The sequence below is a fragment of the Lissotriton helveticus genome, chromosome 6 (genome assembly GCF_964261635.1).
Source record: "Lissotriton helveticus chromosome 6, aLisHel1.1, whole genome shotgun sequence".
Lineage (NCBI taxonomy): Eukaryota > Metazoa > Chordata > Amphibia > Caudata > Salamandridae > Lissotriton > Lissotriton helveticus.
The window spans coordinates 889,823,752-889,837,075 of record NC_136067.1 but is presented as its reverse complement, the minus strand read 5'-3'; the positions used below and the strand labels follow the sequence as shown (position 1 = coordinate 889,837,075).

At 50.5% G+C, this 13,324-nt stretch overlaps 1 protein-coding gene across 1 annotated transcript in view; it reads right to left on the bottom strand.

Moving 5' to 3' along the window:
- ZUP1 (zinc finger containing ubiquitin peptidase 1) overlaps positions 1-13,324 on the bottom strand; it is a 131,460-nt gene that overhangs the window by 65,022 nt on the left and 53,114 nt on the right. The window contains exon 4 of the mRNA XM_078648501.1: positions 465-633. Within this exon, the coding sequence (XP_078504627.1) occupies positions 465-633 (169 nt within the window). The remainder of the gene's footprint in view (positions 1-464; positions 634-13,324) is intronic.

Here is a 13,324-nt window from a genome sequence, read left to right as displayed (position 1 = left end):
TTTTTTAAGCTACGTGGACCTTGATCATCACAAAACATGAAAAGGTTATTCCATATCAACCAATTTGCAATGGTTTCATGTTTTACAAACCAACAGACTAATTCATTTCTTGCTTTCCCTTTCCTTCAGAAGTGAACATGTTAATGTTGGCTGTACTCTGAAAAAGCATTTCTAGTCACATTCATTCCAGGTAATACACTAAACATGAATTCGCTTTATACACCTAAATTCTTCCTAAAGTAAAAGAGAGTGGTTTCAAATCCTCCTCTTAACATTAGGTAATATTGTACAACATAACTATTCCGGTACACACTACAGAATTACCTGCAAATTACTTACATTAGTACATTTACCAAACAATAGTTAACCTGAAAAATTACTCTCGCATTTTTGTAGTTTTCACAACAGCAGTTTTAGCATAGTCAAGGATTAACATTGCTGTTTGAACATACAGCTTTGCTGACCTGAAGTTTTTGTTTTCCCGTTATCCAGACCAATGGCTAAAGATTCCATCATCTCAGCTTTTTTAACATGAAATTCGTAGGGCTGCATCCTGCCTTGAGCCACGGCTCGTTCCATGTTTTGCAGGGACTGCTTTTTGTATCCTCCCGAATTGTCCAACCCATATTGTTGCTGTTTACGTAGAAAAAAGTATTTTATTTAGGGGATTACAAGTTTCACTTACATCGGTTTCTTTTTTCTTTTTAGATCCAAATAAGAAATGCTTTATTTTAGGTCTAACAGAGATCATCAATATCATCTTGATTTTAAGACATGTTGGCTTGATGGCATCTAATCCAAGCGTAAACAGAAGTCTAGAGATTAAGGAAGAGGAAGAAAAACCACAGATCTTTAGAGGGAAATTTGAACGCTAAGAGGAAACCAAGGACTTGGTCTGAGGGGTAGTAGGGGGAGGGGTCATGGAGTAGAACCGAAGCCGGGGAAGAAAAACAGGAACTATGACAAATGGGTCATTTTAATTATAATACAATTATGTCAGAAGGGCGAAGAATCACAGGATTTTGGGTAAGGAAATGATGAGGACATAACGAGAAGTATCAGGAATACTGAGCCTTGAATACACACATTTACTTTAACACTGTCTGCTCATGAGGACTCTATGCCAACTTCAATGTGACTTCCTTTTCTATATACTATTATATGATTTAAGTGGCCCAGTTTATGTGATGAAAATTGAAAGTTCTAGTGCAATACTGATGTTGCATCTCTTTGTTGTGGAACTGTTCACCAGATTACTGATGCTGTGGGAAGATATATTAAACGGTGAGGTTGGAGAATGTGGATATAAATAAACACATTTTTCACTTGTGTCTAGAATGTGAGGAGAATAATTTGAATAATACCAAAATAGGCCAAATTGCGTCAAGGAATAAGCAGAAGTCAGTTATTATGAGCATTCAACATCAGATCTGGACGAGCTTAAATGTTATCTGGTATTGTGCATTTCAGATGATAAAAAAACCCAAACTAAAGGAAACAGCACGTGGGAGATGGTACAATCAAAACTAGCAGTTGAGGGTCATTTGTGGAAGAAACTTTATCTTGAATTTTACTATACTATTAATTGTATCAGAAGTGTAGGTGGTAAGCCCTGTAAGAATCTCCACAAATACTGTAGCATGCCCTCACAAAAATGTAAGGAAAACGCATGAATGTAGCTGAAGAACAAGTTACTTAACTTCGGTAACGATATATCTGTAAGAGAAATACATTAGTAATAGATTTCTTACCTTAGAATTACCCCCAGGCGTCAGACTGGGCCCAGGGATTTTTTTTAATAGCAGAATCCGAGCATGTCGGTGGGTGGCGTCAGTTGACTCTGCGTCGGTCGTCACCGGAATGATGCCGCGGTATCTACTTAGAGGCCGCCCCTGCGTGCTGACATCAGTTCTTTGTACACGGCTTTCCAAGCCAGAAGCACAGAGCCATGCAAGACACTGACAACTGGTACACAAACCTAGGGCCCTGAAGGAGAGTCCCTTACTTTAGAAGTCAGTTTGCAAAACAGGGAGGATGGGTGGGGCGGAAAGGAATCTACAATTAATATAGGTCTCTTACAGATATATCATTACAGAAGGTAAGTAACTTGGTCTTCTGAAAGAGACAATTAGTTATACATTCCTTACCTTAGAAGAGATACCCTAGCAATACCAACCCCTTATGTGGGTCTGCGAACCAAGTTCACGCCAGAAAGTCCTGGAGAAACGAACGCCCAAAAAAGCAGTCTCTCCTGACTTGAATTTCCAAGCAGTAATCCTTGGTGAGCGTGTGCAGTGATGCCCACGTGGCTGCCTGGCAGATGTCGATGAGGGGTACTCCACGTCCCAAAGCAGTAGTGGGTGCAGTCACCCTGTTGGAGTGGGCGCGCACGCCCACCGGAGGCTCTTTTTTCGCCAAGGAATAGCAAATTTTGAAGCAAAGAACGACCCGTCGAGAGAGGGTTAGTTTTTGCATGGCCCAACCTTTCTTTGCACCCGCATAACCCACGGAGAGTTGATCGTCCACCCGGAATTGTCATGTGCAATCAAGACAAAACAACAATGCACGTTTGGGATCCAGACGGTGGAGTCTCTCCACTTCCTTGGATGGATGCGGGGGCGGAAAGAAGGTGGGTAAAGTGATGGCCTGATCTATGTGGAAAGAGGTAACTACTTTGGGAAGGAATGAAGGTCTTGTGATGGACTGCAAGGAAATGAGGTGTAGGTGAGAGCTTGGAGCTCACTCACCCTGCGAGCAGAGGCAAGGGCAACCAGAATGTCAGTTTTATCGTTTTAGTGGGGGGGACACTTGGCTGCCAAGATTACATTACAGACTTCGGGAGTAAGGTTGAAAGCGGTCAACTGTCACAGCTCAATCTCCACACAAGTAGGTGGAGGCTGCACAGTTTAGGCTGGAGGACACTCCCCTGCTGCTGCGACAGAAGATCCTTCCGAAGAGGCAGTCTGATCAGAGGATTGATGACCATGTGTAAGAGCTCGGGATACCAGACTCTCCTTGCTCAGTCCGGCGCCACAAGAAAGACTTGGACCCGGTCGCACTTGATCTTCAGCACTCTGGGTAGAAGTGGAATAGGCAGACAAGCGTAAAGCGGACCGCAGCTCCACTCGTGACGAAAAGCATCACTGAGCGATTGCCGCCTTGGAAATTTAAACGCGCAGAACTGCTGACATTGCGTGTTCTCTTTGGTGGCAAATAGATCTAACCAAGACTCTCCCCACTGACGAAAGATACCTTGCACCACCTTCGAGTGAATACGCCATTCGTGATCCATTACGCATCAGTGGCTGAGTTTGTCCGCTCTGGCGTTCACAGAACCTGCCAGGTGTTGAACCACCAGGGACATGTCCTAATATTCCAGCCATGTCCAGAGGCGGCGAGCCTCTTGAAATAGGGTCTATGACCCCACCCTGCCCTGTTTGTTGCAGTACCACATGGCGGTGGTGTTGTCCGTGAATACCTGCACTACTCCTCCTCGGACAGAAGGAAGGAATGCCTTCAGTGCGAGACGGATCGCCCGTAGCTCCAGGTTGATGTGGAGCTAGGACTCCGCTGGAGACTAGAGGCCTCTGATCTTCGCCTTTCTCATGTGACCGCCCCATCCCAGAAGTGACGCATCTGTCACTACTGTGAATACTGGTTGGGGAAGGGAGGGGGATCTGCTGTTGACCCAACCTGGTTCGAAATCCACCACTGCAGTTGGTGTGCAGTGCTCTCCAAGATCTGGACACAATCGGGAATATTGCTTTGATGCTGCACCCACTGGAATTTCAGGTCCCACTGCAGAGCCCGCATATACCGTATGGAATGATCTACCAGCAGGATGCAGGAGGCCATGAGGCCCAGCAGCCTCAGGGTCATTCTCACAGAAAATCGGGATAAAGGCTGAAACATTTGTATCATAGCCCGAATATCCCGGACACGCTGCTCATGAGGATAGGCCCGAGACTGTGCTGTGTCCAGAACCTCTCCGATGAAAAGGAGCTTCTGAGAGGGAATCAGGTGTGACTTGGGCACGTTGATAGTGAACGCCAGCGCATCCAGTTTCCAGGGTCGAGGGCAGACAGGACCTGAGCCAGAGTCAACAACTTGAACTTCTCCTTCCGGAGGTAGCAGTTGACGTCCCTGAGGTCCAAGATCCTCAGACATGTGATGAAAGACTGGTGGCATGGATGGAAAGGAAGTCTCGAAGGGGAGGGAATAGCCCCTTCAGACTATTTGCAAAACCCACCTGTCCGACGTGATGGTGGACCAGTGGGGGAGGTGATGACGAATCCTGTCGCCCACTGGTCTTTGGTGGCCCTGAAGGGTCGAACTAGGAAGGTTTGGAGGCAGCAGCAGAGGAGGCAGTGTTGGACTGGCATGCCCTCTGGCCTCCCGACCCACGTCGCTGGGTCCCCGTCCCCAGCCATGTAGAGGCTGGTTAGTTTGCTCCAGCCTGTGGCTCCGGTTGGAACATGGTGGGGCATCCCTTCCGCAGCCACAAAAGGGCCAAAAGCAGACTGCAAGGAACGAGAGGACACTGTGAGGGCCAAGGACCTGGCCATAGCCTTAGAGTTCTTAAAACACTCGAGTGCGTGGTCTGCCTTGTCACCAAACAGGCGACGGCTATTAAAGGGCATGTCCAAAAGAGTAGATTGGACAGCCCCCAAAAAGCCAGATGTTCACAGCCAGGCGTAGCTTCGAAGTGCTACTGACGTTGAAACAGTCCTGCCTAGTGAGTCAGCGGTGTCCAGTCCACACCCCGGGATGGTGAACTTTGCTGCATCTCGACCCTCTGCAATGGCACGGGCGAGTACAGCCTGGGTGTCCTCCAGGCATTGTGGCAGCACTTGCGCAACCATGTCCCACACAGAGTGTTGGTAAAGGCCCAAGAGACATGCGGTGTTCACAGACCGCAGTCCTAAGCTGGCGAAAGAAAACATTTTCTTCCCAAGATGGTCTAGCTTCTTGGATTCCCTATCTTGTGGAGCTGTAGGGAACACGCTACCGTTCAAAGACGAGGCTTGAAGTACCAAGCTCTCGGGGGTAGGGTGTTGGGAGAGGAAAAGTGGGTCAGCCGGAGCAGGGCGTTGGCGATGTTTCTGTCCACAGGAGCCCCTGTGTTGGGCTTGGACCAGGAGCCCAAAACGACATCAGTGAGGGCTGTGTTAAATGGCAGCAAGGGCTCCGAAGAGGATGCTGTGGCTGAAGCACCTCAGTCAGGAGGTCATTCCCGACTGTCACCGAAGGAAGCTCAAACCCCAAGGCCTCAGCTGCCCTACACAACACCACTGTGTATGACGCTCCCTCCTCCGTAGTCATGGTAGGGGGGGGGAAAGCATACCAGGGTCTGGAGATGTATCAAGACCACTGGCATCACCCAGTTCCCCTCTCCAGTCCGGCTCCACCAGCTGGTCTGTTAGAGGGTCACCAGACCCCTTCCAGTCCTCATCATCCTCTGGCCGCCAGTCAGGGCGAAAGGGAATGCCAGGGAAGATTACGTGGCACAAAAGTACCCTCCGGCTCCAGTACCGGCATCGATCGACGTCGGTCCGGCTCTGTGTTCAAATGGGGCAGGAGGCTGGGATCAACGCCTGCTGGGGACACAATCGGCATCGTCTGAGTCGTCGATTGTCGAATCGGCGGCGGGGTAGGACCAGTGAGGTCTACCAGCAACGATTTGGATCCAGGCCTGGATCCATGGGGAACAGTCAGGTCGGAGCAGCCGGAGTCAAAGGCCTAGGCCACCCCCCAACCGAGTCCGCAGGCCCCAAGGATGCTCCAGCGTAGTCAGTCTGCGCAAAGATGGCATGCAACACTTCTTAAAACTGACTAAGCTGGGCAGGGGTCGCTCTGGCTCCCGGAAAGGGAGAGAAGGGCAGAGTCGACCCTGCAGGCTCCGCAGGCGGAGCCGGAGAGCGACGACCCTCCGCATCCGGCAGGGAGAAGGAGAAGAGCAACAATGCTTCTTCGCCTTCTTCTTGTGCTTTGACTTACCAGAGGAGTGCGAAGACTTCAATGACAAGTGGTGGTGGCTCCGCGACCGGTCCCACGACCTTCCTCTTGACCGGGACTTCAGACTGGGAGGAGCCAACTGCTGGGCCTCCAAAACCTTTCAGGACCGCTCCCGCAAAGACTTCGGGGCCATAGCCCAGCAGTGGGAGCACAACTTCACGTCGTGGTCGCGCTCCAGGCACCAGAAGCACGCGAGGTGCGGATCGGTAACGGACAGGAGTTACAACGTTTGAAGCCCGGACGATGAGACATCCCTTGCACACCAGGAGTCGATAGAAGACTCGAAATGAGGTCGACAAAAGCCCAAAAAGTTTTGTCCAAAAGTGACAAAAGGGGCAAGCTTCTCTCAGGATCTGCACTGGCTGGCAGCAAAAAAAGAAAGAACTGACATCAGCGTTCAGGTGCGGCGTCCAAGTAGATACCACGTTATCCAGGTGACCATGACACAGATGACGTACGAGGAATCGACCGACACCACCCACCAACGCACAGGGGTACTGCTAAGAAAATTTTTCTCCGGATCCAGTCTGACGCCTGAGGGTAATTCTAAGGTAAGGAATCTATAACTAATTGTCTCTTTCAGATGTCTGATATTTACAGGGCATTCTGTAAGAAAACGTAATGGGATACATGTAGGCCACACCACCCTGGATTTTCCTGGATCCACAGTTTTCAGAAATGGCCAGGGTTCTCTGGTTGCCGGGCTGACCCAAATAAAGTGGCCTTTCTGTATCACAAGTGAGAAGAAATTGGGAATTTGTTCCCTTTCTGGCCCAAATTTCAAAAATATGCACAAAATAATCAGAATTTCCTCTCCCTTGCCATGAGGATGGAGATTCTCTAGTATCCAAATCGGTACAAAAGAGGGTGGTGATGAACGGAGCATCTGCACCAATCAAACACTCACACCCAGTCAAAACGATCTGGGTTTGATCCATCACCGTTCTTTAGCCCACTCTGCCACCCAGGTTCAGGGACTCACGTCTGAGCATACCATCACCACCCCCTTTTGTACCGCTTTGGCCGCCATAAGTGTGGCAGGGTATGCTCAGACGTGAGCCCCTTGCTCACTTTGCCACTGGATTCAAGCACGCCGGGCTGAAAACGGCTGCAATGCCAGAAACCGGTCCTCGGAAGCTTGTTTCCGGTCGAGGAAAGGAATGGCTTGGCAGTTCGGGCTGGACTGTTCCTATGTCTGAACTGGGGTGGCAGAGTGGGCTAAAGAACGATGATGGATCAAACCCAGATCTTTTGACTGGGTTTGAATGTTTGATTGGTTCAGATGCTCCGTCCCTCACCACCTCCTTTTGTACCGCTAGGATCCAAATCGGCAGAAAAACAGTTGGAGTTTTAGGCCTGATGCCTGTATGAGCCACAAGTGTGTAGATAGCCCTAATGTTTAGCTGATTCTTCTACCCCCTCCCCCCCACCCGTCCCTTTCGAAAGACTGCTGGGCCAATTCTTGGTTGGAGGCAAGGCCTGAAGTCTGGGCATGCCAAACCTTAAACCCCTTTTTTTAATCTATTTTTCCCCTGGTGTCTAATGGGCTTTTGCCCCAAAACTCCCTTACACTACAGAAAGACTGCTGGGACTCTTTTGGGATGGGGCACACCCTCAACCCAGTACAATTTTTAAAATATTTTTTTAACAGTTCGTCCTAGTGTCTAATGGGATTTCTGCACCCCTCAGGTTTATAAAGTGGCTTGGGAAGGGGGAGCAGATGCCCATTTAGTGTGTGGGGAAGCACTGGTGGGCGGATTCCTGCTTGTGGATCGCTAACCTGCAGGGATTCACTAGGGAGATGTACCACTCAAAGGGGGTTTCTTTCCAGCTGTACATTTCCAGCACAGACCGGTGCTTGGGTGGCAAAATTATGCCCTCCACAAGCATGATCAAATATAAAGTAGACCATGTCTACAGGTGCCATTTGCTTTCATTTTCTTTACTGAGAGGTCCATGTTGTATGCGTTGGAAGAGATGTTCAGGTCATCCTCCCTGCAGAGGTAAAGCAGTAAACCTGAACGTCTCATCTACAAACTGTAGTATTTTTTTTTTTTTTTTAAGAATTTTATTGAAATTCAAACAACAAACAGCATTATACATTTCACAAGGCGGATATTCAATTCCGGGAAACATGAGGGGTGGGGATTAATTCCATAGCATATGCCTACAATATTTCAAACATCAATTCCGGGTTGAGGGGGGGGGCAGCGAGGAAACCGCGCAATATATTTATTTAGTTAAGGTAGGAGGACCAGGAATGCCATCTAGGGAGACAAGGGGATGTTAAGAGTAAAGTCTTGAGGGGGCGTACATACATTCCCACGATAAGCATTCCATTGAGACCAAATTCTAGTCCACTTCTTAGGTCTGCCCCATGACAAGTACACCGTCTTTTCTCTGAACATGCACCAGTCCATGTTTTCCTCCCAAGCCGATATTGTGGGCAGTCTGTGGGAACCCCATAACTGCGCAATGTCCCTTTTCGCGATCATGTTACCGAGGGTTGCCCAACAGGTCTGCGCCATGTTATAATAATTCGGTTCCCATACATTAAGGAGACAGCGTCTGGCCTCAGGCAGGAGTGTAACCCCCGTGACCCTTTCCATGGTGGTATGTACTCGGGACCAAAACGCAGCCACCTCAGGGCATTCCCACAGTATATGGAGGAAGGTACCAATCAACCCGCACCCACGTTTACACAGACCATCCACAGAGTACCCCATTTGTACCAGACGCGGACCAGTAACATACACGCGATGAAGGATCTTGAGCTGGACAAACCGAAGGCGGGCAGGGATGGCCACCCCCTTGGGAGAGGACACGGCCATTTGCCAGTCCTCATCGTCCAACTCCAGCCCATCAGCAGTCCATAAGGCCCTGAGGCGCACAAGCAAGTCGACTCTGTTGTTGATGAGCTTTTTATAGATCAGTGAAATTGTGCTATCAGGTACGTAGCCGTCAAGGATACGGTCCTCGAGAGGCGAGGAGTCAGGGACCTCCGTCCCCTTGGGGAAGACAGACAACAAGGCGTGCCGTACCTGAACATACCGAAAGAATTCCTTGTCTTCAAGCTCATATTCAATCTTAAGCGCCTCAAAAGTCTTAACATTCCCTTTAGACCAAAGATCATCAACCTTGCTTATACCCATCATGTCCCATTTATCAAAACCTTTCGTCTTCCACAAATTGCCCAAACCATCTGAATCATACAACGGAGTTGCACGGGACAATCTGTCACACCATCCCAGAGCAGCATTTGTTCACGCCACACTCGCACAGCAATTTTAGTGGGTCCAGCCAGAGTCTTATAGGGTCCCTTAGAGTATACTGCCCTGTTGAAATTCCCACCCGGCAAAAGATACTTACCCATTGCAAAAGATGGCGTTAGACCGGGGGCATAAGTTACATGATTGACTGCACTCAGCTGGGAGGCCCAATAATAATGTCTGATGTCTGGGAGGGCAATGCCGCCATCGTACCATGGAAGAGTGAGTTTGGAGAGGGCAATACGCGCACGCCCATCCCAAATCAGCCGTCTCTGAAGGCCCTCCACTTCACAAAAGTAACCAGGAGGAATAGGATCAAAGGAGTTCTGGAGTGCGTATAATCTGGGTAGCGACATCATCTTGAAGAGAGCCGCACGTCCCAAGGGTGACAGAGGCAGCCGGCGCCATCGTACAACATCAAGCTTGAGCCGCTGAAGAGGGGCCCGAAGGTTACGGTCGTATCGAGCGGCAGGATCCAAGGAAACATAAATACCCAAATACTTAAAGCCGGACGTAGCCAACTGAATCGGGAATCTACGGGGCAACGGAGGGAGCTCTCCGGCCAAAACATAGACACATGACTTGGTCCAATTGATGACAAGACCCGAGTTCTTCCCGAAGGAGGTCAGAACATCAAAAAGCACATTAAGGGACTTCCGAGGGGACGCGAGGTAAATGAGGATATCATCCGCATATAGCGAGATTCGGTCCTCAAAGTCGTGAGTCCACCGAATGCCCTTCAGCGAGGGCTCCCAACGAAGCCACTCGGCTAGCGGTTCCAAAGCAATGGCGAAAGGCAATGGGGACAATGGGCAGCCCTGCCGAGTACCTCGCCCAAGCGTGAACGTGCTTGAGACCCTCCCGTTAACAACCACCTGGGCCAGCGGCCTTTCGTATAGAAGCTTCACCCAGGCAATGAATGTCGGACCGAACCCAAACTTAGTGAGAGCAGCCCAAAGATACAGCCATTCTATGGCACCAAAAGCCATAGTGGCATCAAGGGAAGCTAAAATGGCCGGCTCAGTCAGAGTCCCAGCTCTCGCGAGAACTCCATGGAGCCTACGAAGATTAAGGGCGGTGATTGATCCGGATGAATCAAGTCACCGATCACCCCAATCAATCGAGTGGCTAACAATTTAGCAAGTATTTTGGGTTCGGCATTGAGTAACGAAATGGGCCTATACGAAGCACAACGATCACGCGGTTTACCCTCCTTGTGAATTACAACGATGGTAGCCAGACGCTGATCGACGGGGAGGACACCAGAATCAAGAGCCTCAAGGAACATGCCCCTTAAGTGAGGGGCCATTTTGTCAGGCCGCAGCTTATAGAGCTCAATGGGCAAACCGTTGGGGCCCATGGCCTTACCTGACCGGAGGGCACGGATGGAAGCTGCGACCTCGTCCACCGTGATAGGCGCATCCGTTAAGGCCCTATCCTCATCAGAGAGGCAGGGCAAGGCAATATCGCGCAACAACAGCAGAGAGTCACGTTCATCCCTTTCACTGACCGAGGCATACACCATCCGAAAATGACAATGAATGCCCACGAACCACAGTCTTGAAAGCCTCCCACAATGAGATAGAGGAAGAAACAGACCCCACATTCTCATTGAAGTAACAGTCAATAGCCTTTACCAGGTCGGAACGGGTCTTGGGATTCCGAAAGTACCACAGATTTATGGGAGCAACTCTACCCTCGCTACCCACTCCAGCCTCAACACTGAACCACAGGGGGGAATGATCAGAAATGCCCCTAGGAAGGTGATGGATCTCCCTGATGGAGGACGATTGCGCTGCAGGCATGAGGAAATAATCTAGTCTGGAAAGGCTACCATGGGCCCCGGAGTGGAACGTATAATGTAACTGTGTGGGATGCATGAGTCTCCAACCATCCGTTAGCCCAAAGGTTTCGATCAGCTCACTGAGACACATTTGTGATCTAGGTAAGTCCCGAGGGGGGTAACGATCAGAAGTGCCGGAAACCACAGAGTTAAAATCCCTGCCAAGAATCAGAAAACCTTCAGGTAGCCCCAGTATAAGCCGCCCGAGGTCAGCAAAGGTGGTGGCCTGTAGGCCCGGAGGGACATAGACTGTGACTACGGAAAGCGTCTTACCCTCCCATCTCCCAGAGAGCACAGCATAGCGACCCCTGTCATCGAGCATTATCTCGTCAATTTCGAGGGGGAGAGAGGATCTGATCAGAATGCCCACCCCTCTGGAGCCAGAGGTGCATCCGGCATGTGCGACTAGTCGATACCCACGTCTATTCAAAGCCTGGCAAGCATTGCCAATTAAATGCGTTTCTTGCAGTAGAACAACATCAGGGGAGTGGCGTCGAAGGAACTGCAGCACAACCCCTCGTTTTATTCTGTCTCCCAAACCATTGACATTCCAGGACAGCAGTCTCAACTCACTGCCCCCCATCCCGAGAAAGGACCAGAGCCCCGCCCCCATGAAGCCCCGCAGGAGAAGGAGCTAAGCAAACAATACGATGCCATGTGAAGGAAACAAAAAAAAAAAAAAACACTCCCCACCCCCACCCCCCAACGAGAACCCGTTAAAACCCCCCCCACCCTGCACCCCTGCATTCGAACTGGAAACCACCCCAACTTGCAGTGTGCCGGTTGCCCAATCATGAACCTAGTCTACACGAAGAACCCCGGAGGAGGAAGAGTCCCTTACACCCCTGCCACCCTTGGACCCATCAATAAACAATAGTAAAAAGAACAAATAGCAAAACTCAGCTGACAAACGATTAGAAAGAGCAGACGTCGGGAACCATAATGTCACTCTTGATCTGGCGTGCCCCCCTCGGCGCCACCGGGGTGCTCAGATCGATCATCCCTTTTCGGCAAGGAATCAAGCCAGTCACTGACACTGTCCGGACGGTCAAAGAGGAATGTTGGTTCCTCGTATTCGATCCACAGCCGGGCCGGAAACAACATAGCGTACTTGAGGCCCAGGTCTCGCAGCCGCTTCTTCACACCCTGAAATCCCAGTCTCTGTCTCTGGACCTGAGGAGTAAAGTCCGGATAAAAGTTCACGGTGGTATTATCGAACTTCAAGGGGCCATGCTCCCGAGAGGCTTGGAGAATAGCGTCTCTATCTCGAAAATGAAAAAGCCTAGCAACAATTGGTCTCGGGGGGGGGGGGGGGGGCAGGGGGGGGGCACCCGGCTTTACCTTCCCGCCCGGGAAACGGTATGCACGCTCGACCGCAAAGAATTTGCTGAGTCCGGCGGGAGCTAGATGGTTCAGGACCAGGTCCTCTACGAGGAGGTCGACAGCAGAGTTCTCAGGATTTTCCGGCACACCAATGAGGCGCACGTTATTGCGCCTGGCCCTGTTTTCATGCTCCTCAAGCCGACGGGCCATCAAGTCGTGTGATGATCTCAGGTTGCCGATCTCAGTCTGTGCGTCCGTAACATCAGTGATCAGGCTGGAGGTCTTCAAATCCAGCGCCTTCACCCTCTCATTAGTTTTGGCCATGTCCGCTCTAATCAGCGTGACATCCACGGCCACAGTGTCGATTTTAGATGCAAGAGCCTCGTATTGCTGTCCCATAGAGGCCTGCATACCCGTGATGGCACTCATGACTTCACGAAGAGAGACATCCGTAGGCGCGGTCGAGTCTGCCCTGGGGTCGTCAAGAATACGGCCGGTACCACCGGGGGTTCCCATCGGTTGGGTATCGGTCCATGACGTTGGTCTGGGTATGTCCCCCGCGGACCGGCGTCTTTGTCTTGCGCTTCTCGATTTCTGGTTTGGTGGCCATATTGGAAGCTGTGCCCTGAAGGGGCCCTCTAGACCTGTTAAAAATGGCCGATCTTGGTGGGGCCAAGAAAGACAAGAAATAGGCCAAAAATGGTGAAATGCCAATGGAGCAGGAAGCAAACACCCTCAGGAGGGGCAGAGCTCGACAGCAGGGCAAAGCCACGCCGAATCCGGGATAAGTCTGGGAGAGTGTCGGCCACTCGGGGCTCGAAGTAGAAAGCGAAACCGAAAGTGAGGATGAGGCCGACTGGGGAGATCCCTCCGG